The sequence below is a fragment of the Bufo bufo genome, chromosome 5 (assembly GCF_905171765.1).
Source record: "Bufo bufo chromosome 5, aBufBuf1.1, whole genome shotgun sequence".
NCBI classification, from domain to species: Eukaryota; Metazoa; Chordata; class Amphibia; order Anura; family Bufonidae; genus Bufo; species Bufo bufo.
The window spans coordinates 177,503,064-177,528,898 of record NC_053393.1 but is presented as its reverse complement, the minus strand read 5'-3'; the positions used below and the strand labels follow the sequence as shown (position 1 = coordinate 177,528,898).

The 25,835-nt window shown below is 43.6% G+C and overlaps 1 protein-coding gene across 1 annotated transcript; it reads right to left on the bottom strand.

Moving 5' to 3' along the window:
* Window positions 1-10,042: 10,042 nt before the first annotated feature.
* TUBB6 (tubulin beta 6 class V) lies at window positions 10,043-24,690 on the bottom strand. Its single transcript, XM_040432368.1, has 4 exons — window positions 24,535-24,690; window positions 21,546-21,654; window positions 11,759-11,869; window positions 10,043-11,375 (listed from the first exon to the last, which is right to left on the bottom strand). The coding sequence occupies exons 1-4, from the start codon at window positions 24,589-24,591 to the stop codon at window positions 10,312-10,314; spliced, it is 1,341 nt and encodes a 446-aa protein (XP_040288302.1). The 5' UTR covers window positions 24,592-24,690; the 3' UTR covers window positions 10,043-10,311.
* Window positions 24,691-25,835: the final 1,145 nt, after the last annotated feature.

The following is a 25,835-nucleotide window of genomic DNA, read 5'->3' as shown; positions in this document are numbered from 1 at the left end:
TTTTTAGATGTCGTTTGGCAAATTCTAATCTGGCCTTCCAGTTTTTGAGGCTCACCGATGGTTTACATCTTGTGGTGAACCCTCTGTATTCACTCTGGTGAAGTCTTCTCTTGATTGTTGACTTTGACACACATACACCTACCTCCTGGAGAGTGTTCTTGATCTGGCCAACTGTTGTGAAGGGTGTTTTCTTCACCAGGGAAAGAATTCTTCGGTCATCCACCACAGTTGTTTTCCATGGTCTTCTGGGTCTTTTGGTGTTGCTGAGCTCACCGGTGCGTTCCTTCTTTTTAAGAATGTTCCAAACAGTTGTTTTGGCCACGCCTAATGTTTTTGCTATCTCTTTGATGGGTTTGTTTTGTTTTTTCAGCCTAATGATGGCTTGCTTCACAGATAGTGACAGCTCTTTGGATCTCATCTTGAGAGTTGACAGCAACAGATTCCAAATGCAAATAGCACACTTAAAATGAACTCTGGATCTTTTATCTGCTCATTGTAATTGGGATAATGAGGGAATAACACACACCTGGCTATGGAACAGCTGAGAAGCCAATTGTCCCATTACTTTTGGTCCATTAACAAGTGGGAGGCACATATGCAAACTGTTGTAATTCCTACACCGTTCACCTGATTTGGATGTAAATACCCTCAAATTAAAGCTGACAGTCTGCAGTTAAAGCACATCTTGTTTGTTTCATTTCAAATCCATTGTGGTGATGTATAGAGCCAACAATGTTACAATTGTGTCGATGTCCCAATATTTGTGGACCTGACTGTACCCAGCTTTTGTGTACTCAGCTAAACATAATAAGGTTTCATTTGCCCTACTTGGGCGCATCAGTTTGAGTGCGCATAGTTCAGCTTGGAACGGTTAGCACAGAGTGTCCCGTACAGTCTGGACTATATATTGGTGAGGTAGTGCAGACTGAGATTAACTAGGGGCTCAACTCATCTGCAGACCCCTGAAAGGCCGCCCTTCTGTGCAGAGGGCGATCAGCCGGGTTCCCCAAGCTTCCAGTCGGCCGGTATATGGGGCGGAAAAACCAATTAGTGCCTCCTCAGACCCCAAACAAAATCTTCATGGACAACCATGAGCCTAACCGAGGGGGGAAGGGGCCGCGGGCAATACAGTGTCGGAACAGGCACAAACAGACAAAATTATGTCAGCAATAGCTTCCTGTCAAGCTGCCTTAACGGCGAAAATTGATCGTCTTCAAAGCGACATTAATATTCTGCGCCACGATATAGAAAAGATGAGAACACGAACAACGGAAGTGAAACGCAGAGTGGGAGAGGTGGAGGACACTGTTAGAGGCCATAATGACTTAACCTGTTCACTGCTGCAGCAAGTTAAAGCTCTGCAAGCTAGGGCGGAAAATAGAAACAGGCGAAACAATATCCGTATATATTGGGCCTGCCGGAAAGAGTTGAAGGGGTTGAGCCCGTCGTTTGTAGAAAATCTGATTAAAACACATTTGGCTCCACTGCATCTATCCCAGTGCTTTGTGATAGAAAGGGCCCACAGAATTCAGACACGACCCCTGCCCCCAGGGGCACCACCGAGACCGTACATTATGAAGATACTAAATTACAGGGACCAACGAAATCCTGGTGGCCGCAAGGAAAAAAGGAACTATCTCTTCTGAAAACACAAGGATCTCCTTTTATCCCGAATTCACCACTGAGGTACAGAAGAAAAGGAAGCCATTCAACCAGGTCAGAGCACGGCTCAGAGAACTGGGTATATAATATGCCATGCTGTACCCTACGAGGCTACGGATCCAAGTTGATGGAGGGATTAAAGTTTTTCTTAACTCCGGAAGAGGCTTCAGATTGGCTGGATACTCGTCGATCACGGGAGGAGCAGCGGTGAAATACTATAATGGAACTGTTCGATATAATTGTTGGGTTCAGTTTATTGTTCCCTTTTCTATCTCCTTGTCTATTTTGACTGAAAAGAGGGGGAAGAAATAGCAAGGGGAGGGTAAGGATGCAGGAGGTGATACACTTATTCTGTATTGTAGTATCAGGGAGTACATAAGAGTGGGAGGTGGTATGCTACTAGTGGGAGAGCTTTTCTCATAGCAAGGGGGGTCTTCTATATCTTACCTCTTGGGTTGGGGTTGAGTGGAGACCTACTTAGCCAGAAGTGGTGTTAGCCGCTAGTTTAGGGGTCCCTTTTGAAGGTGTCCGGGTGGGGGGGAGCATCGAGAAGGAACGTTCGCCGGGATTCTATGGTGAACATAGCTAGTTGGGTTGTGTTAGAGGCTTAGGAGCACGCCCTTAGCCTTTGTTAATTACTAGTTCGGGATCTGAGGCCCAGACAGGTTGGGGGTGTGTGGGCAGGGTGGGACAAAGGGAATAATTATGGGATGTTCAGAAAGGTGTGAATGGATGTGTGTGTGCCACCGCAGCGCTGCAGATGTTGGTCAAGAATTATATAGTACCGAACGGAGAGTATGGCTATGATATAAAAATAATCTCTTGGAATGTGAGGGGATTTAACTGTAAAATTACAAATGATCACTGGTGTTTAACTATGTCAAAGTGCATGCTCCTGACATTCTTATCTTGCAGGAAACGCATCTAAACGATCGGAAAATTCTGTCTCTTCGGTGACCATGGGTGGGACAGGCATACCATGCAACGTATACCAACAATGCAAGAGGGGTTTCAATCCTGATCAGTAAAACCTTACCGTGGCAGCTGAACAAAGTCCAGGTAGATATGAATGGTAGATTTATTATCCTGCATGGAGTTGTCAAGAGGTGAACCTCTGATGGTGGTGGGACTGTATGTGCCTCCACCATTTGCCAGAACCTTATTGGATGAGCTCATGGTGAAGATTGCACTACTGCCTCCAGCCCCATTTGTAATACTAGGTGATTTTAATGCAGTATTAGATAGCCAACTTGATAGATTGAGACCTCCACATAGACACAATGCAGCTCTAGTTCACTGGGCGCAGGCACACAATCTGACAGAAATTTGGAGATGGAGGAACCCGTTCCTTAAGCAATTCTCCTGTCAGGCGGCTTCGGGGGATAGTATGTCACGCATTGATTTGGCTTTTGGGAATCAGGATGCTCTACCCTTGGTACGGGGGGGGGGGGGGGGGGGGCGACATATCTGCCACGGGGTATCTCTGATCATGTCCCTTTACAGATTGTTTTGTCTCAAGCCATAGGAAAACCAGAGAGGGTATGGAGATTGAATCCGGTATGGCTGCAGGTGATCCCGGTAGAGTCGTCCTGTAACACTGAGCTAGAGGAATACTGGAAATCTAATGAGGGATCCACTGACCCGATAACAGAATGGGAGGCCTGTAAGGCAGTTCTAAGGGGAGCGTATATAGCAGCTATAGCTACGCACAGGGTGCAGTTGCAAATCACCCGTGCTGGGATAGAAAGCAGACTGGCAGAGGCGGAGGAGGCTTTCATTAGTGATTCCTCTAGGGAATGTAGAGAGGAATGGTTAGCCATTCAAAGGGAGTATAAGCTACATCTTACGGAGTATACGCAGAAGAGACTTCTTGCACAAAGGCAGACAGTATTCTCTGATGGACATAAGAACGGAAAGGCATTAGCATATTTGGCCAAGGCTGAGAATCCGCAGACTGTCGTGGCAATGATAAAAACGGACTCAGGGACCGAGGTCTATAGACCTGAGGAGATTTGTGCTCAATTTGCTAGATATTACACCAATTTATATTCTTCCACTCTTGCGTATACTCCGGAAGAGATACAGGGTTATCTGGGTAGGCTGAAGTTTCCACAACTATCTAAGGACCGATAAAGGAATGCTGGACTCTCCAATTACACCCTTAGAAATTCAGGCTGCCATAGGCTCCATGGCATCACATAAAACCCCGGGTCCAGATGGGTTTCTTGCAGAATGGTACAAGTTATATGCGGAGAAGCTTAGTGAGAGATTGAGTGAATTATTTACCTACTCGCTGGAAGTTTCAAAGTTACCTCCATCGTTCTCTGAAGCTATCATAGTAGTAATCCATAAGCCTGGGAGACCAGCAGAACAGTGTAGCTCCTATCGCCCTATTTCCCTCATAAATCTAGACGCTAAGATACTGGCGAAGGTCCTGGCATCCCGTCTGTCAGGCATTATTCTATCCTCGGTGGGCCCAGACCAGTCCGGTTTTATGCCTGGGAAGTCAACTGATATAAATCTCAGGAGACTTTATACCAACCTGCAAGTTCAACATGACAATGTGGGAGATAGGGCGATAGTGTCTTTAGACAATCAAAAAGCATTTGATTCTGTTGAGTGGCAATTTCTATGGGAAGTATTAGCAAAGTTTGGGTTCCCAAAGAAATTCTTGAAATGGCTGCATCTGTTATATGCGGACCCCTCGGCGAGAGTGCGTGTGAACGGGACGTTATCCAGGACCTTTCATTTACGCAGAGGGACCAGACAAGGGTGCCCACTGTCGCTGTTACTCTTCGTTCTGGTGATGGAACCAATATCTATTTTGATAAATAGCAGCCCAGGGATTGAGGGTTGGAATATTGCGGGCATCACAGAAAAATTATCACTTTACGCCGATGATATGTTGGTATATTTGGGAGATACGGAGAAATCACTAGATACACTCTTAGAAGTGGTAGATGAATACGGTTGGTATTCAGGACTTAAAATTAATTGGGCCAAATCTGTGTTGTATTTGGTGGATGAAACCGAGAATACGAGAGTATCGGCAAGGTCAAAACTCTTAGTGGTTGTTAAGTTCAAATATTTGGGAGTCATAGTGCATAAAGAGCCTAAACAGTTCACCTCTCTCAATCTGCTTCCGACTATGGAATATATTACGCAAAAATGAAAGGCTTGGGTAGCCCTTCCTCTTTCCCTGGTGGGACGGATAAATATCTTCAAAATAGCCTTGTTACCAAAATTACTATATATGTATAGGGTGGTGCCGGAGCTTTTAAAGAAATCCCATTTTGAGGCGATTGATAAATTACTGACTCCCTTCCTATGGCCCAATGCACAGCCCAGAATTGCTAGAGATACGCTGAAAGCGTCTTTTGTCAGGGGTGGCTTGGCTCTCCCTGATATGTACAAGTACTACCAAGCAGTGCAGCTGACATATGCCAGTTGGTGGATCAGAGCAGACGCCAATAATCCAGTGACTGTTCTGGAGGCTGCATTGTTGGGGTCATATGAAGCTTTAACAAACTTCATATATAGGGAGGGTAAATACCCAGTTAGATGTCTTACCTCTAATATGTTGGCGGTATTAACTATTTGGAGGAAAACTGTACGAGTGAACAAGAATGGGGAAGACAGAGGGGAGTTGTCCCCAGTGACTCCATTGTGGCGTAATCAAGGACTACAGGAATTGTATAAGCTGCAGGAGTTTGAGTTCTGGCCGCGACATGGGGTGAAGTACGCTACCCAACTATACGTAGAGGGAAACTTCAAGACATTTAGAGACTTCAGGGAAGAATTTCAGATCCCCAAATCTAGTTTGTTTAGATACTTCCAACTTAGACATGCATGTACTAAACAATTTGGTAAGGATCCCATTAAGCTAGAATATAGTTCCATTGAAAAGGTTGCTAGATTGAGAGTTGTGTAAACCAGTATCTTCCTTCTATGTGGAACTGATGTCGCAGGCCTCATCCCCCTTATCTAAATCTTTGGCTAGGTGGAAGGTGGATATTCCGCAATTGGAAAGAACTAATGCACACTTGGAGGCACTCGGTAATCAGTGCAAGGGACCAATTAATACAGGCTAAATGGCTGCATCGCACATACCTGACTCCAGTAAGGCTACAATGTATGCGTAAATTGGATACTCCTAAATGCTCAAGATGTGGCGCAGAAAGGGGAACCTTGATTCACATGATATGGAGTTGTCCAGTGATAGCACAGTTTTGGTCAGGAATTCACAAATTTCTTAATGAGAAATAAGGGTTACCAGCAGTATGCTCCCCAGAGAATAGCTTATTGGGACTAGTGAATAATCTGATCCAAACTAAGCATGCTAGGATGCTGTATAGACTCTTAATGTTCTACTCCAGGAAGGTCATTTTACTGAACTGGAAACCTCCGGCGGTCCCGTCGGTACAAAAGTGGATCCAAATTATAGATGCGGTTTTGCCGATGTATAAACTAACGTTTATGGCGAGAGGGAACGCAGAGAGAAATTTGGGGACTCTGGCTACAAGCGAGGCCAGCGCCTGAAATAGTATGAGTAAAAATATTACCTACAGGAAAGGGGCAATGTGGTAAACAGTGGGCTTATTATTATTAATATGAAAAGAAGAGTGCAGTCTTATGTTATAAGGACGAGTCTCCTCCGTACTCTTACATAGATTGTGATGCATATGAGTGGTTCGGCCGAAAAATCTTTCCTTCCCTGGGGGGGAGCTGCAGCGCTGTGGTGGGTGTGATTGTGAGTGTGAAAGTGGTCTTGACCCTGGAGCTTCGGATGCGAAACAATACAATTTGGGGTGATGTACTCTGATATTTTCCACTGTCATGAAGTAGACTCCTGTAACACTTTAATAATGTACTGTCTATGAAACTCCGATGGCATTAGTCTTGAGACCTGCGAGTCTGATGTATGTTGTTACTCTTATTTTTCGTCTGGAAAAGTAAAAATAGTCTATTAAAAATAAAAAAATATTGCCCTCATGATACATTTCCCACAATGTGTGTAAAAATTGTGCATCATTCTTTAGGCCTCATTCACACATCCATGAAGACATTTGTGACAAGATGGTCAGTGGGTCATCCATGAAGAGTCCAATAAAGTATCCGTGGTTTGGTCTATATGTCGTCCGTATTCCAGGGACACTGCTAGACTGAAAATGAATTTCCAAAACCTCTACCAATGGTCTGTGAAAACCACGGACCAAACACTGATGGTATCCATATTGCGTCCGTGGTTTTCACGGACCCATAGACTTTAATAGCGTGAGGACAAAAAAAAGGGCATGCTTCCATGGTGTCACCACAGACCCCCCCAGCTCATGGAAAACCACTGATGTGTGAAAGGGGCCTTATCTCTTGCCACATGCATCTGCATGAAGCTGATCAGGGACCTGTGAGCCATCCATTTGTATAGGCTGTTTTATAGGAGAAGATTTACTGCAGCCCTTCCAGGAGTAATGCCAGGTTAAACAGTTTTTTGGCTCTGTGGCAAGGGACCAGGGAACCAAGCAGCCCCTTCATTGTGATCAATATGACAAACACTTCCTGCTCTTGGATTAATAGAATAGCAAGACGTCACAGACTCAAATGAGGATTCAGAAGCACTGGAAAGTTTCCGTTTTGGCCAAAAATGCACTTTTTAAAGAGGCACTTCTATATAAAAAAACAACAAAAATGTTTAAAGGGTTTCTATCACTTCGTTTCACCTATTTAGCTTTCAGACACTAGCGATCCGCTAGTGTCTGCTCTATCTAACCATCCTAATATAAGAGCTTATTGTCCTGCCGTTTAGCTAAAAAAATAACTTATATATATATATGCAAATGAGCCTCTAGGTGCTATGGGGGCGTGATTAGCACCTAGAGGCTCCGTCTACCTTAACAAACTGCCGCCGCCCAGCGCGTCCCTCCAGCCCGCCCATCTCCTCCGGAATGCGATGCTCCTCGTATTCGGCGCATGCGCAGTGAATGTCTGATCGCTTCCCTGCTCAGACATCTCCACTGCGCCTGCGCCGATGACGTCATAGTGCTCCGAGGAACAGGCGCAGTGGAGATATCTGAGCAGGGAAGCGATCAAACATTCACTGCGCATGCGCCGAATACGAGGAGCATCGCATTCCGGAGGAGATGGGCGGGCTGGAGGGACGCGCTGGGCGGCGGCAGTTTAAGGGCGACGGAGCCTCTAGGTGCTAATCACGCCCCCATAGCACCTAGAGGCTCATTTGCATATCTATATAAGTTATTTTTTTAGCTAAACGGCAGGACAATAAGCTCTTATATTAGGATGGTTAGATAGAGCAGACACTAGCGGATCGCTAGTGTCTGAAAGCTAAATAGGTGAAACGAAGTGATAGAAACCCTTTAATCACATATATACAATCTGTGTGTGACTATTGTATGATATTTATTTTTTATATCTATAAATGGATATAATTTGTTGAAATCACTCCATGTATGCCACTTCCTACATTCACTTTTAACTTACTCTTTGTTTGGACTTTAACAGTGTCGCTCAACGTTTTTTAGTCAGACCTTTCACTCCAACCAGAGAGATCCCCCCCCCCGCCCTTTAGTGACTCCATTCGAGCATCATAATGATAAGTGCAACGCTCTTCTATGTATATCTTTACGTAGTACTATAGAGAACAATGCAGCTTTTAAACTGTTATCCCGATTCTACACCTACTAATTTCATAAGAATTGCATTGCAGGTAACTGTTCTCCTTACGGCAGCAATAAACTGACAAATTAATTACCTATATATATAAGTCTTATAATTTTGTGTTGACTGCTTTAGAGGCGTAATATTTATATCCATGGCATAGCTAGTATGAAGTAGAAAAACAGCCAAAAATTATTTAAAAAATGTAAACTCTGTTTACAGAAAAGACCCCTTTGTTTTGGAAGTGTCCCTTTACGTATGTTTGTAATTACAGAATAATGTGGCCTTTGAAAGAAATAAATTCTGGTTATGCACACATTTTGTGTTTATCTGTTCAGGCTTTTTCCCAAATTAAAAAAAAAAAAAAGTTTTGCCTACAGTTTGGCAGGGACGGCACAAGGGGAAACTCTGAAAGCAAGTGACAAACTGTTTGGGGTTTTGTTGAAAACTAAAATTCACTTTTTGTAACACTAGAGAAAAAAAATGCAAAAGGTTTTTTTCTCGTACATTCCATTGGGGGACACAGACCATGGGTATAGCTTGAGGTATTAGTAGGAGGGACACTATGCAAATGAAAGAGCTCCTTCTCCTCGGGCTATACCCCCAGGCTCCAGCAGGAGAAACTCAGTCTTTGCTTAGTGTCCGGTGAAGGAGGTTGACACGCTACACTATCTCTACTCCGGTTTGTTATTTTCTTTCTAGATGGGGACACAGGTCAGCATGGCGCTTTCCTGGTCCCCCATGGAGTGCCCGCCGCCGTCTTTGGGACGTTGACTGGCTGCCTCTTTTTCCCCCCAGAAGAAAAGTGGAACCGGGCTCAACCTGTTAGCTCCGGTATCCCACCAGCCCTTGGGTCACCTATGCTGCCCTCCACCCAGAGCACTGCACTCCTGGAGTCAGACGTCTGAAGAGGTGAACCCTGCTGGTCCTGAACAGAGGGAGAAGACTGCAGGAGCAGATAAGTATGGCAGACATCCTCCTCTGCTTCCCTCCCCTCCCTCTCCCTGCCCGATATCTATGGGCAGCCTGGGTGAAATTTGTTCACACACACTGCATTGCAGTTTTTGTTTAGCCAAAAACAGTGGATCCCAAAAAGAGGAGCACAAGAAGCTATTCATATAGTGTGTGCGAGGTTTCCCCTCTATAGCATCCGTCTATGGGTACAAAACACACAGCTTAAACTGCTCTGTCTAAGGGTCCATTAACACGTCCGTAGAATGGGTCCGCATCTGTTCCGCAAATTGCGGAACAGGTGCGGACCCATTTATTCTCTATGGGGCAGGAATGAATGCGGACAGCACACAGTGTGCTTTCCGCATTTCCGGAGCGCGCCACCGATCTTCCAGTCCGCGGCTTTGGAAAAAAATAGAATATGTCCTATTCTTGTCCGGACAAGAGTAGGCAGTTCTATAGGGGTGCCGGCCGGGTGTATTGCGGATCCGCAATACACTACGCATGTGTGAATGGACCCTAAACCATGCCCCCCATTGTAAAAGGTGGAGGCCAACTTCACAAAGCCCTAGCATGTCTGCAATCATGAGCCTCATTGGCGATGGCTACTGTTGTCATCGAGCAGCAGAAAGCTGCTACCCAGCATGTCCATTCACCAGCAGCCCATTGATTTAGATGTTCACCTATGTAAGATATTTCTGCTGTTGTTCATTTTAGTTATGTGAATGTAAATTGAAATCAGAATTCACACTTGGCATAATGGGATTATTTTTTTTTTTTATTAAACCAGATTACTTTAGCAAAGCACATGGATTTGACTGTATTAAAATACAGAGTTGAGGAAACCTTTATAAACTTTCCCAAGAAAATTAGTGCCTAATCTTTTTCAGGCCTTGTCCATACAAATGTGTGGCTCTCTAATTGCATTGCAGCAGCTCAGAGGCCGCTTGCTTTCACAGTACATGGAAAGTAGACAAATATGGTACTCCTTGATTTAGTAATATCACCAGAAAATACAATTTTGTTTCATTCATGGATTTCTTCCTCATCTTCCTCAAACGTTTCCTCACCATCGTTGGCTGTAGCTTCTTGATACTGTTGATACTCTGAGACTAGGTCATTCATGTTGCTCTCTGCCTCGGTGAATTCCATCTCATCCATCCCCTCACCAGTGAACCAGTGTAGGAAAGCCTTTCTTCTAAACATGGCAGAAAACTGTTCTGAGATTCTCTTAAATAATTCTTGGATTGCTGTGCTGTTCCCAATGAATGTGGAGGACATTTTGAGTCCTCTAGGTGGAATGTCACAAACAGCCACTTTAACATTATTGGGAATCCATTCTACGAAGTAGCTGCTGTTCTTGTTTTGGACTGCTAGCATCTGTTCATCTACCTCCTTCATGGACATTGGCCCTCTAAAGACTGTAGCCACAGTTAGATATCGACCATGGCGTGGATCACAAGCTGCCATCATGTTCTTGGCGTCAAACATCTGCTGGGTAAGTTCAGGTACAGTGAGTGCTTGATATTGTTGGCTTCCTCTAGCGGTTAGGGGTGCAAAGCCAGGCATGAAGAAATGAAGACGTGGGAATGGGACCATGTTTACAGCGAGCTTTCGAAGATCTGCATTGAGCTGGCCTGGGAAACGTAATGAAGTGGTTACCCCACTCATTGTGGCAGAGACTAGGTGATTGAGATCACCATAGGTGGGCGTGGTCAGTTTCAGGGTGCGGAAGCAAATGTCATACAAGGCTTCGTTGTCAATGCAATACGTTTCATCTGTGTTCTCGACCAGTTGGTGCACAGACAAGGTAGCGTTGTATGGCTCTACAACGGTGTCTGATACTTTGGGTGAGGGCATGACACTGAATGTGTTCATTATCCTATCAGGATATTCTTCCCTTATCTTGCTAATAAGTAGTGTGCCCATGCCAGAGCCTGTTCCTCCTCCAAGAGAATGCGTGAGCTGAAATCCTTGCAGACAATCACAGTGTTCACATTCCTTTCGGACTATATCCAGGACAGAATCGACCAGTTCTGCACCTTCGGTGTAATGTCCCTTGGCCCAGTTGTTCCCTGCTCCAGTTTGTCCTGCAACCACAAAGTGTTTTAAAAGGAAAATCTTGAAGACATGGAAAATACCAAATAAAGTTTAACTTTTTGTTATTGAAGAGTATTTGTTCACATTGTCTACTGCAAAGAAGAGGGGAAACTGCAATGCACAAAAACTTGTATACGAAGGTAATTCTGAGGATGTACTGGAATGCTTGCTAATAGTATTCATTCCCATTCATGAGTATATATAATAAAGATGCTACCTGCAGACTAAACATGATCATGCAACACACAAACCACTATCCTGTTCCCCCCCCCCCCCCCCCTCTCAGATTTCTGGTAAATATGGCATTAAAACGAGTTGAGGTTAAACACTGAAAGAAACTATACATTATGAAGTTAAATAAGCTAATGCTCACCAAAAATAAAATTGTCGGGTCTGTAGAGTTGTCCAAACGGGCCAGACCTGACACTATCCATGGTACCTGGTTCCAGGTCAACTAGCACTGCTCTCGGAACATATTTCTGAGCTGTTGAGACAGAGGGAGAACACAATCAGTCATCAATCATATTTAATCTCCCATCTTAATATTCCTTTCACTATTATTATTTTCAGATCCTTCTTGGATTCCTGTATTCACTCACCAGAATGACTCCTACATACTGTGCTGTCAATTAACAACGTGATAAACTGCAATAAGTATAAAAGTTGTTCTGTAACCATGTACATTGTGCCAAACTACCAGGACTGGGGAAATTAGGACTATGTCCCTAATATGTCAACATCTGAATGTCAACAAGGATGAGATTTTGGAAATGGTGAAGCTTCTAAAAAGTTAATATACAGCTAGGATAAAGTCAAACAACATTCAATTTCTCAAGTTTATGTAAAATAAAACTCATCAGGAAAACTAATAAAAATAATGATCGTGGTCTGTGTTAATATTTTCCGGGACTCCGATATCTACAAAGGCCAGTATAATGTGAAAAATAGGTCAATAAGCCATCGTTTTAGAGCTAATTAGTCCCTCTTATGGCTTAGGGCTCGTTCACACGAACGTGTGCTGCCCGTTTCCGTCTTGCGGACCCGTAATACACGGGCATCGTTCCGTGTGCATTCCGCATCATGGATGCGGACCCATTCACTTCAATGGGTCCGCAAATCCGGAGATGCGGAACGGAACACTACGGAGTGCTTCCTGGGTTTCCGTTCCGTGCCTCCGCACTGCAAAAAGATAGAACATGCTCTATCTTTTTGCGGTACGGAGGGATCGCGGACCCGTTCAAGTGAATGGGTCCACGATCCCCATGCGCCTGCCCCACGGACGGTGCCTGTGCATTGCGGACCACAATTTGCGGTCCACAGCAGGGGCACGGGCTTCACCCGTTCGTGTGAACGAGCCCTTAGTCAAATTTGTCGCTGGAACTGCCTGCCGGATCCGGAAATCCGTGTGCAAACGGATAGCATTGATCCGGTATTTATTTTTTAGCATTTTTAAAGGTCGGCGCATGCGCAGACTGGAAAACCGGATCCGTTTTGCCGATTCCGGATCCGGCATTAATGCATTTCAGAGGAAAATAATGCAGAATCCGGGATTCCGGCAAGTGTTCCGGAATTTTGGACGGAGAAAATACTGCAGCACCGTAAGAGTGACTGAACTGAAGACATCCTGATGCATCCTGAACGGATTGCTCTCCATTCAGAGTGCATTACGATAAAACTGATCAGTTTTTTTCCGGTATTGAGCCCCTAGGACGAAACTCAATACCGGAAAACTTTAACGCAAGTGTGAAAGTACCCTTAATCCTAATGCTCCTGCTTCAATCCACTTTCTCAGGGTTTTACTGTCTCGTAAGGGAGCTGATGCTGACTAGTGCAGTAGGAACCATATGTGAAGCAGCAGTAGCTGTTTCTTACTTTCAGCATCTTCCATTTAAAGAAGGGGAACGATCCATCTGGAAGCTCTGTCTATTCCCTGCCATTCAGAGTAATGGGGGAACAGCTTCCAACTCCTTGTCCGTCCCTCAGAAGATGAGCACCAGTAACTTTATAGTATTTTGGTTACCTTTCCTCCAGCTGTATCTTGATTTTGATCTAGATAAGCCCTCTTGGTCGTAGGTGTCTATATTAGAACCTACAAAACTGTTCAGTGTATAATGCTGTCTTTACACAAACCCCATTAGGTTGGCATCGATTCAAATTCCATTTTAGTATCAGACAAAACAAATCTCTGCTAGATGCAGCATAAGACGTCCATGTACGGAAATAGGATACCGATTGTTCCTGAGATACAGGAAAACAGAATGGACTCCTGCTGTTTCTTGGACAAACATGGATATATAGAATTCTCCCTTAAACGTTATACTGGATTGTATCACTTGCAGAGAAGGATATGGGTGTACTTGCAGATCTCAGCCTAAATAACAGCATGCAGTGTCGGCTGCTTCTAAGGCTGGTAGGATATTGTTGTGTATTAAAAGAAGTATGGACATGTGGGACAGGGACATCATCTTAACACTTTACAAATCATTGGTGCGGCCTCATCTGAAATAAGCAGTTCAGTTTGGGGTACCAGTCCATAGAAAGGATGCCCTGAAGCTGGAAAAGTACAAAGCAGAGCAACTAAACTGATAAGGGGTGTGGAGGGTATTAGTTATGAAGAAAGATTAAAATCTTGAGAAGCGGCGTCTAAGGGGAAGACATGGTTTACTTATATACATATAAAAATGGTCCTTAAAAATATGGTGAAAAGCTGTTCAATGTAAAAACCCCACAAAAGAAAAGATGGCACTGCCTCCGTCTGGAGAAGAAAAAGTTCAGTCTCCAGAGGCGACAAGGCGTCTTCACCATAAGAGCTGTGAATCAGTGGACTAGTCAACCTCAGGACATGGCCACAGCAGGTAACAGTTGATAGTTTCAAAAACTGCTTAGATGAATTCTTACAAGAAAATATGATTAAGGGCTCATGCACACGACCATATGCATTTTGCAGTCCGCAAAACACGGATCCGCAATATAAACGGATGACATCCGTATTGCATCCGTTTTTGTTTTTTTTCCGGATCCCTTGTAACAATGCCTGTCCTTGTCAGCAAAACGGACAAGAATAGGACATGTTCTATTTTTTTGCAGAGCGGACATATGGAAACGGAATGCACAGTCATTTCCCATAGAAGTGAATGGTTCCGCATATGAACCTGTAAAAAAACGGAATTGAAACGGAAAGAAAATACGGTCGCCTGCATGAGCCCCAACTCTTATTAAAATGTACAGAATTATTGTTAACCACACCCCTTCCTAGTCACATCCCTTTCTATTAACTTGATGGATAGACATATTTTAAACCATACTATGTATCTATTGATGTAACTTGGGTGTAGCTATAGGGGGTGCAGAGGTAGCAGTCGCTACCTTGTGCCCAGGAGACTGAGGGGGCCAAAGACCCTTGTGCCGCATAAGAAGACACCAGTATTATAGAAAGTGCATGCTTGGAGGGCACTGGGGCCCAGAATTTTCCAGTCACACCTCTGGTTGGAGGGTAGGGGTCAGGCCTAGTTCACACGAACGTATGGCTTTTATCTTTTTTTGCGGTCCGTTTTTCACGGATCCGTTGTTCCGTTTTTGAGTTCCGTTGTGTTTACGTTTCCTTTCCGTTCCGTTTTTCCGTATGCCATGTACAGTATACAGTACTTACATAGAAAAAATTGGGCTGGGCATAACATTTTCAATAGATGGTTCAGCAAAAACGGAAGACATACGGATGCATTTCCGTATGTGTTACGTATTTTTTGCGGACCCATTGACTTTAATGGAGCCACGGAACGTGATTTGCGGCCAAATATAGGACATGTTCTATCTTTCAACGGAAATACGTAAACGGAATGCATACGGAACACATTCCGTTTTTAATGCGAAACCATTGAAATGAATGGTTCCGTATACGGAACACAAAAAAAAGGCCTGTACACTCGCAAAATAAACTATCGTGTGAACTAGGCCTTAGGCCTATTGCACACGACCGTATGGCTTTTTCAGTGTTTTGCGGTCCGTTTTTCACGGATCCGTTGTTCCGTTTTTTGTTTCCGTTGTGTTTCCGTTTCTGTTCCGTTTTTCCGTATGGCATATACAGTATACAGTAATTACATAGATAAAATTGGGCTGGGCATAACATTTTCAATAGATGGTTCAGCAAAAAACGGAACGGACACGGAAGACATACGGATGCATTTCCGTATGTGTTCCGTTTTTTTTGTGGACCCGTTGACTTGAATGGAGCCACGGACCGTGATTTGCGGGCAATAATAGGACATGTTCTATGTTAAAACGGAACGGAAATACGGAAACGGAATGCATACGGAGTACATTCCGTTTTTTTTGCGGAACCATTGAAATGAATGGTTCCGTATACGGAACGCAAAAAACGACCAGTAAACGGGAAAAAAAAACGGCCGTGTGCAGGAGGCCTTAGGTCAAGTATTTGACCTGGGGGAGGGGGGGGCGGTGCCGTTTCAATTTTTGCCTCAATCAGCAGGAAGGCTATGTGCTTCCCTGCCCCTGGCCACAAAGCACTGAGGAAAGGGGGGGCCCAAGCTAAACTCTTGTAGCCCTTAGCTATGCCCCTGATAGGAATACTCCTTGCTTGAGCTTTATCCTGACCGAAGCAATGCTTTTGTTACTCTGGCCACCATTTTATGACCGCTTTGGCAAATGTGACCAATAAAAAGGAAAACTCAAATTATTTTTTTATTCAGATGTCCATTCCAAATTCTATACACCTATCCAGATGACTGCTGGTTCTCCTAGACTGTTTATAGTGTATAGCACACAGCTCCATTTTTAGTCTTGGATGTGACGATTTAAGCATACCAGCATTCCGGTCCGCCACATGTAAACTGATCTGTTTTACTAGCAGGTCCGTAATGTATACAAAACACGTTGTATATCTTTGGTTGGCGCCATTTACATGTCTGAAATATATAAAGGCTTTTACAATGTGTGATCTAAGTAACACTATGAAAGTGCAGATTTATTACAGATTTATAATAAATGCTAGCATGCTATGAAGTTATAGGGCCCTATGGCTTTGGTAGAGGTCTCCAGTGAGATGTGACAAATGTACTCTTTTTTGTAATGGTCACCCAGACAGCTCTAATCCTCTCCTTCCCCACTAGGGGGTGCTGAGTGCCAAGCAATTTATACAGTTACTATTGAACTAAATGTAAGTTGCAAAAAGATCTATCATTTTAGCTCCCCCTAGCTGTGATTACAGGAAACTACAGAAGAAGGAGTTCAGTGTCAGCAAAAGCAATCACCACCACCTTCACCAGAGCCCCATAGCAGTGGTGTGGTCTGCTTACATGGTAAATACACCACTGGTTTTAATGGGAAAACTATACCATATTGAAGTGGCCGAATGTAAATATAGTTTGAAAGGCTGCCCATACAAATTAGCACAATTTCTATTGTGCCAGAGAAAACGGATCCGTCCCCATTGACTTACATTGTGTGCCAGGACAGATCCATTTGGCTCCGCTTCGTCAGGCGGACAGCAAAATGCTGCAGGCATCGGTTTGGTGTCCTCCTCCAGAGAAAATGGTGACTGAACGGAGGCCTACTGATGCATTCTGAGCAGATCCTTTTTCATTCAGAATGCATTAGGGCAAAACCGATCCGTTCTGGAACGCTTTTGACAGCGCTGAAAGGATCTCACAAATGGAAAGCCAAAACACTAGTGTGAAAGTAGCCTTACGCTGCAAGCAGCATTTTTCTGTCCGCGATGTGATGCGGAGCAAGATGGATCCGTCATGACTCACAATGTAAGTCAATGGTGGCAGATCCGTTTTCTCTGACACAATAGGAAACGGATCCGTCCCCCATTGACTTTCAATGAAGTTCATGACTGATCCGTCATGGCTATTTTACAGATAATACAACCGGATCCGTTCATAACGGATGCAGACGGTTGTATTATCGTGACTGAAGCGTTTTTTGCTGATCCATGGCAGATCCGGCAAAAACGCTAGTGTGAAAGTAGCCTAAGAAAATACACTGGGACACATTTATTATTATTGTTTGACACTTAGTTTAAAACTAGACCAGACAGAGACAGAAGATGCGCTAAATGTATGTGTGGCTTGCGCTGTGTGATACATTTGGTGCATCCTGCTGACATAGACACTCTTCTTATGCCACCTCTTGCTTTGCTTATTTTAGACCAATATTTTGCACAAGAACGTTGGTGCTACTTGGCCACACGCCATTTTCTAAACACTTTTCAACACCCTCTAATACAGTTTTCTAAAACAGAAAAAAAATCTGTTGCAAGGCATATACCCTAGTTGTTTGCTGCAAACTGAGCTAAAATGATGCTGCATTCAGCTTAGTAAACCTTCCTATGTACATCTTCAGGGGCATGTTTTATGATTGCATTTTACCCATTTTGGACAAAAAAAATATATTTGTTCAGTTGCTCTTTATTAAATACGTTCAGCCATTGCTGAGTACAAGGGTTAAAAACTCGGTCTGCAAGCTGTGACTTTCTGTTTTCTTTGAATTCTGTCATAAACACTTATTTAAGTCATATTCTTATCAGGTTTTTTTTTTTTTAAATCAAACAGTTTTTATTGAGTTTTTCAAATACAAGAAAGGTACAACAAGTATACCACAATCCCTCCCCCCACAGTACAGTGTGCCCACCCTGCCCCAAGCGGATGTCTTCTATATGAACCCCACTATGGGGTACAGGCTGTATCACACCAATTCTGCTCCCATACTCAACAGTAGCTAGGTATGCCTTCCACTCAATAAGGAGTTTGACACCCGCTGTGTGTCCAATAACCATGCCCTCAACAATTCTGAAGATGCTAACCCTGAACTAGTTATCCAATTATCCCATTGCGTCAAAAATATTATCCGTTTGATAAGAATTGAGTTATAATGAGTGTTTATGAGGTCAAGAGATCAGAGCTCTACATGAGCTGTCAGCTGATGGGATTCAAAGGGGACAAAGTCACAGCTTGCAAATAAACTCTTTTATAAACCTTATACTCAACATTTTTAATAAAGACCTACTGAAAAAAAAGATTTTTTAGCCCAAAAGGACTAAATGAAATCATAAAAACAAATGCCCCCAAAGGTGTACATAGCCTTGTTAAATGAAATCATCTCTGTCTTCAGTAGGGAGAGCGCACTGCATACTATAATAGCTCCCTCTTGTGGCAAGTGCAAGAAGACAGAATTTTGTCATTTAACTGGATGGTTGTGTGAATGGACATGGGAGACTTCTAGCTCTGTTATCAGAAAAACTGAGCTAAAATTCCCCTCTCACATAAAATGATGGAACTTCTTATAATATATACAATTAAATAAGATTTACTATTAAACATCTTGTGGTTTAAGGTACAAATCCTATCATTACAATGAGGTCATCTTCTCTCTGAATTGATATCATACATGTCAGTCAGTTCTAACAGCCCCACATGATTTATTTTGGGGGGGAAAAAAACTGTAAAAAAATAATAATTGTGGAAAGTTTCCATAAAAAAATAAAGCTACATTTAGGTCTGAAATGCAGCGACCAGAACTGTGTAACTGGTGTATTAGGCAAGCAGAGTGTTTCACTTAGAGCAGAAGAGAGAGGGCATTATGCCAAGAGAGCAGAGCTCAGTGCTGGGCCGGTGGGAGTGCGGCCAACCTAAATACTGCTGAGTGGAACTGTATTCACTCGGAGACAAGAGTCAAAGCATTTTTTGAAAATCCATCCTATAAAGGAATTATTGCTGCTCGCAGTTTTGAATGAACAGTTACTACATGTGGAAACCACCTCCATAGCTGCATTACGCCTGGTTACGGATCATAAAGACACGGTACTGGCTATAGATGTGGAGAATCAAATGTTCTGTCTCCATTAGCAAGCCTCTGTTCTGGGATTTCAGTGTAGTGCACCCTTGTTACGGTAACGCTAAGAAGAGGAATGTGCGAGAGAAAAGCCTTAGCTACTACATTGCTTGGGTTTTAGCATGCAACTGTTTTATTAAAGTGGTTGTCCAAGTGTTTTATACTGGTGACCTATCCCCAATATCTGATCAGTGGGCGTCTGACCGCCGCCAGTCAGTTGCTTGAAGAGGCCGCCGTGCTCCGGTAACCTCTGCAGCCTCCTTATAGCTTACACTTGGCCAGTGATGTCATGTTCATCAGTCACATGACAAAGACGCAACTCAGTTTCATTCAAGTGAATGAGGCTGAGCTGCGATACCAAGCACAGTTGCTATCCAATGGACATCACTAAACTTGGTAAGCTGCGGCATTCATCAGAGCACCACAACCTCCAAAAACAGCTGATCGGTGGGGGTGCTGGGAGTCCGACTCCCATCCATCAGATACAACACTTGGACAACCCCTTCAAAAGGTGTTTTCCAGGGACATACAAAAGTTCTTTGGTGGGTTTGCAAATATATATTAATAACACTTCCTAATATAGTTTATTTAGGAAAGATGCACCATTTTCTCCATATCAGACCCTCTCAAAGTCCCGAAACTTCCACTTCTACATTTGTTCTGATACAGCAGGTAGCTTCCTCCCGATCTTTGTTTGTCAGTGTTGTGTATGAAGGGGGTTGGCTGTCTCAGATCATTAGCTAAGCCAATCCTCTTCTCTGTCTCTACACTAGCCATGATGGAGAAGGGGGCTGGCTTAGCTAATTAATTGAGACAGACTCTTCAAGCATGTGACTGACATAGAGCGGGAAGCACCCTGCCTGTTTCGGAACAAATACAGAATTTAATGGATGGCAAGAGGGGTTGTGAATTGGGGACAAGAGTGCAGCTTTTACAATGAAACTATATTTTAGTAAGGTTTATTAATCTATTTCTGCAAGGCAATCAAAGAACTTATTTGACTGGCAAACCCATTTAGAGCACACAATATCCGTACACACAATAAAACTTTAAGGACTATGGACACCTTCTGGCAATTTTTTATGATTGCATTTTACTCATTTTGAGCTAAAAATTTTTTTGGTCAATTGGTCTTTCTTTAAAAAAAATGAAAATTTTCAGCAGTTTTTGGGATACATGCAGTTAAAAATCAGTCTATTTGCTGACTGTCCCTCCTGAGTTCCAATGGCTGACCGCTCAAGTGAAGCCTTATCTTTGATCTCCTGACTTCATAAAACACACATTATAGTTAAACTCTTATCAAACGGTTATGAATATGGCTTAAATGAGTGTTGGAAATCAGAGATAAGGCTTCATGAGCCATCAGCTGATGGAACTCAGGACGGAAGTCTGTAAATAGACTGATTCTCAACCACATGTATCACAAAAACTGCTGATAATTGTTTATAAAGACCAATTAAAAATGATTTTTATCCCAAAATAAGTAAAATGCAATCATAACAAAATGCCCAAAGGTGTCCATAGCCTTAGAATTTGTAATTCTTATTGTTATCTACATTTTTGGGTTCTCCTCTCTTGTCCAGTACAGCCTGACTATTATTTATTTTATTTTTTTTACAAAAAACAAAAGCTTGAGCTTATGTTCAGCTGTTCCCGTCATTATTTTATATAGTCATTTATGGGGAAATTCTACTGTCCCACAAAGGCAACTGTAAGCTTTAATTTTATTATTTGAACGAACCTACTGTAGTAAGGAGGCAACGGAGAGTAGGTGCCATTTCCACTTTACCAGAGATAGGTAAGCTTAGGTACACTGGTAAGAATCATTTGCCATGTTTTATCCCCTTAATATTTTTTATAGAAATAAGGAAAATGGGAAAATCCTTAAGCACAAACCCAACAGGTTCCAGACATCCATTCCTGTTCTTAGTGAATCATGATCGGTGGGACAATGGATATCCTGAACATTCATGAGATATGCAGCATACATGAGATAGCCTCAGCTGACCATGCATGTTTAAATCTATATAAAGATAGGAATTGGCTAATCTCAGACATTTTGGGCGGCGGACTGTCCCCCAGAGGAACTCCAAGGCTTTTGTAGCCGAACCTACTATAATTTGTGGTATCTGCCAAAATGATTTTAATATACGGCCATCTAACATTTGAAGCATCTAGGAACATAATATGTGTATTTCCTCACTAGACACTATCATGTCTTCTGCTAAATGGCCACTTATTGATGCATGTAAGTCATAAAGGCAGTGTAACAGTACAGCCCACACCCTGACTGTTTGGGATGCACTCACAGGATGATTCATTGTAGTACACGTTAATCCTCTCAAGCTGTAGAGCTGAATCACCCACATAGCTTCCTGCTGGATCGATGCCATGCTCGTCACTGATCACTTCCCAAAACTTCGAAAGAAGAACAATAAGAAGAGACAGAGATAAAGGAAGAATTCAGGTTAGAAGATAAGCAACAAACTTCTACAGCAAACATACAATGATATAATTTCAGAAGTTCTGAGGGTTTTATGGTTCTTTTTTTATATAATCATGTACTTAATATAACATCAACACATTAAAGAAAAAAAACATAAAGTGTAAAGTGAATTAAAGGAGTTCTCAGAAATGTTGATACTGACAGGACAGGTTATCAATATCAAATAGGCGAGGGTCCTACTCCTGCCATCCCCACTGATCAGCTGTATGGAGCTCCGTGAGCATTTAGACCTCTTCCTAGTCCACGTGACATCACCGTACATCGACCACATGGCCTATACCAAGCACAGCCACTATACAATGGACGTCGCTGTGCTTGGTAAGCTCTGGTGAGTGCTACAGATCCCTAAAACAGCTGATCAGATGGAGTGTCGTGAGTCGGCCTCTTGCCAATCTCATATTGATGGCCTATCCTCAGGATCAAATCCTGGAGAACCGCTTTAACCAATGCTTTGTCACCGCTTCCACCCAGTTTTTCTTGAATCCAGAAGCCAAATTTATTCTAAAAGGATTATCCTACAAAATAGTATTGCCTATCTACAGGATAGGTAATAAATATCTAATTGGGGGGGGGGGGGACCCTATTAGTCCGAAGAATGAGGGGGGGGGGGATTTATTGTCCCATTATGTGGCGGACAAGGATAACGCTTTAGTTCTGGTATCAAGGAGCTTCAAGCTGCTCCTCTGAGTTTAGGATACTTTTGCCTGTAGAGGTCCATTCATCCATAAACTTGTTCTCCATCTTAAAAAAGGTAATCTGTCTCCTACAAAAACCATCCAACATACAAGTCTCCGGAAGAACACTCATACAGTGATATGACATGGCTGCCAGCCTAGTGTTAGCAGTGCTCCACCATCATCACTGAGAAGCTCTCAGCACAGAAGCCCTATTCATCTTCCCTTAACTCCATCACAACCCATGAGTGACCAATCTAATCCTACATAATGAGGATATCACCAACAGGAACAGTGAAGGAGCTCATGTAGTGGGGGCTACAGAATGAATTACAGCTCTCTACATACATGCAGTAGATAATAAATATGGTGGTGATGTTCTAGTAAATGTCCCATCCAGTATTTTATGGTTTGCCTTAATCATGAATGTGAAATCTAGCACTCAACAAATGTGGTGGCTGTGACATGGCAGATACTGTGATGTGGGTGCCCAGCAGCTGGTGGCATTCCTGGCATAACAGAAGCACCCAGGACACTCCCTGCTGCCGGACAGGGAGACCATGGGGGCTTTTCAGAATTCCAAGAGGATAAAAGAGCCATCTGCCTGAATCAGGCGCACTTCCACCACAGCAGAAAGTCTACAAAGACCAGTCCTGTCATAGATTATATCTACTTTTTCTGTCATGCGTAAGATGAACCCAGTGACTGGGAAGATTTGTCAAAACTGGTGCAAAGCAAAACTGGCTCAGTGGTTCATTGCAACCTATCAGATTCCACCTTTCATTTTCCAAAGGAGCTCTGAAAAATAAAAGGTGGGATCTGATTGGTTGCTATGAGGAACTAAGCCAGTTTTGATAAATCTCTCCCAGTGAGTCATATGCTGTCCATCCTCATATAACTGGTACCTTCTGCTTTTTCTTCTCTGAACTTTGGAAACGCACAGCTGAAGACTGACCGCGTTTTATTCTAAGGCTACATGCACACAAACGTATTTTGTTTCCGTGTCTGTTCCGTTTTTTTTGCGGATAGGATGCGGACCCATTCACTTCAATGGGTCCGCAAAAAAAAGCATCATTATGTCTGTTCCGTAGCCCCGCAAAAAAATTGAAAATGGCTTATTCTTATCCGTTTTAGGCATTGTTACAATGGATTCGCAAAAAAAAACAGATTGCATATGGAGGTAATCCATATGGTCGTGTGCATGTAGCCTAAATCTGATGCTAAAGTCTAACAAGCTGAGTGAGAATGGTACTGCAAAGCCCCAGTGGGGCCCTTCTGCCCCATAGTTAATCTGAATTGTCCATAACACTAGTGCTTCAGTTCAGCATTGTTAGTGTGGAACTACTTATCTCAGCATGTCCTGCACAAGCAGAACTCAGTCACTTACTGCTCCCCTACTTAAAGGGATGTGTCCTGATACCCTCCCTGATCCTAAGAAAGGGGGCAGTCTGTAGATCAGGACAGACCACTCATGTGGACATTGTCCATTATTCTTCATGGGAGATTCAGAAATAGTCACTGACACTTAAAGATGACGATTAGATAGATAGATAGATAGATAGATAGATAGATATGAGACAGACATTAGATAGATAGATACAGTAGATAGATACAGTAGATAGATACAGTAGATAGATAGATAGATAGATAGATAGATAGATAGATAGATAGATAGATAGATAGATAGATAGATAGAAATGTTTCTACTGGGTGCCAGAAGAAAAAAAAAAGACAATATATAAAAAATAAAGAAAACCCCTATTTAATATCATTTGTCCAAAAGAAGAGACTGAGATCTTGATGATAGCAGAAAAGATACAGAACTGTAGGCAGGAGAAACCTTCCTATTCATACTCCCATCATCCACAGGGCAGTGATCCAGGGGACGGTTTCTTGTAAGGAGCTTCCTTCCATTCTTCTGTATGACACCCTGTAACATGGAGTTGGGTGCTGTCAGACACACCCAGTCCAGTGTGGAAGTTTTTCGTGCGCCATGTCATCACTGCAGCCAGTCAGGAGCGACTTCTTACAGATGGACCATATAGATATAGATCGATCGATCTGATAGCTAAAAATCGGCCCAGAGTGCAGAGGAGACTACCCGGTGGCCGTCCTTACCTTGGTTCCGATCTGGTTCCCGCACTGGCCGGCCTGGATGTGCACGATTTCCCTCATGGTGGTGCTGGTGACGTCCCGTTACTCTGCCGTGCTGCGGGTGACTGGGCGTCTGAGGCTGCAGCCTGCACTCCCACTGCCGGGGGACAGCCTACATGGGGCAGGACCGACTGTGGCCCCAGAGTCAGAGCGATGGGTGGGGATCTGGGCAGATCCGACTTAGTCAGCTTTCCGAGCAGTTGTTACATAGGAGCAGCAGGCGGGGAATGTGTGCCCCCATATACAGTGTCCTCTGGCCTCCAGGCAGGACCAGGTCTCACTAGTACAGGCCTCCCAACTTCATTGTAAAGAGGGACAAAGCAAAGCATACCTACACACACCCAGTCCCCTTAAAGGGGTATTCCCATCTCAGATAATGGGGGCATATCGCTAGGATATACACACATTGTCTGATAGGTGCCCGGATCTAACTCGTAAACTGAGCCGGCAAAGTGAATAAGGGCAGACCGCAAATGCGCGGCCACCCTCTATTCATTTTTATGGGGCCGTTGAAAATGGCCAAGTTCTCGCTCGCCTATTTCCATCGACCTCATTGAAGTGAATGGAAGCGGTGGCAGGTGCGGTGCGCCCTCCTTCACTTTGCCGGCTCAGTTTATGAGATAGGTGAGAGTCCCAGAGGTGGGACAAGCACCTATCAGACAATAGGGGGCATATCCTAGCAATATGCCCCCATTGTCTGAGATGGGAATACCCCTTTAATGCCTCCACATAGTAATTATTCCCCCTTTGTGTCAGCACATAGTAGTAATGCCCATACTGTGCCCCCTTCACATTAGTAATGCCTACATTGTGCCCCTTATAGTAGTAATGCCCACATTGTGCCCCTATCACAGTTGCTATGTCCAGATATGCCCCCTCACAGCAGTTATGCCCAGATGTGCCCCCTCACGGTAGTTATGGCCAGATATGTGTCCCCTCACGGTAGTTATGCCCAGATATGTGTCCTCTCACGGTAGTTATGTCCAGATATGTGTCCCCTCACAATAGTTATGCCCAGGAGATATGCCAAAATGTGCCCCCTTCATAGTAGTTATGCCAAGATGTGCCCCCTTTATAGTAGTTATGCCCCCATGTGCTCCATCAGAGTAGTTATGCCCTCATGTGCCCCTTCACATAAAGTGAAAAAACAAACTGTAAATTCTCACCTGGTTCCTCCGATAATGACAGCTCAGATGCCGGCGCTCCCCAGCAGCAGCATGATGATGTCACACATCCCGCTGCTGTGTAGGAGGAGAAGGAGTCCA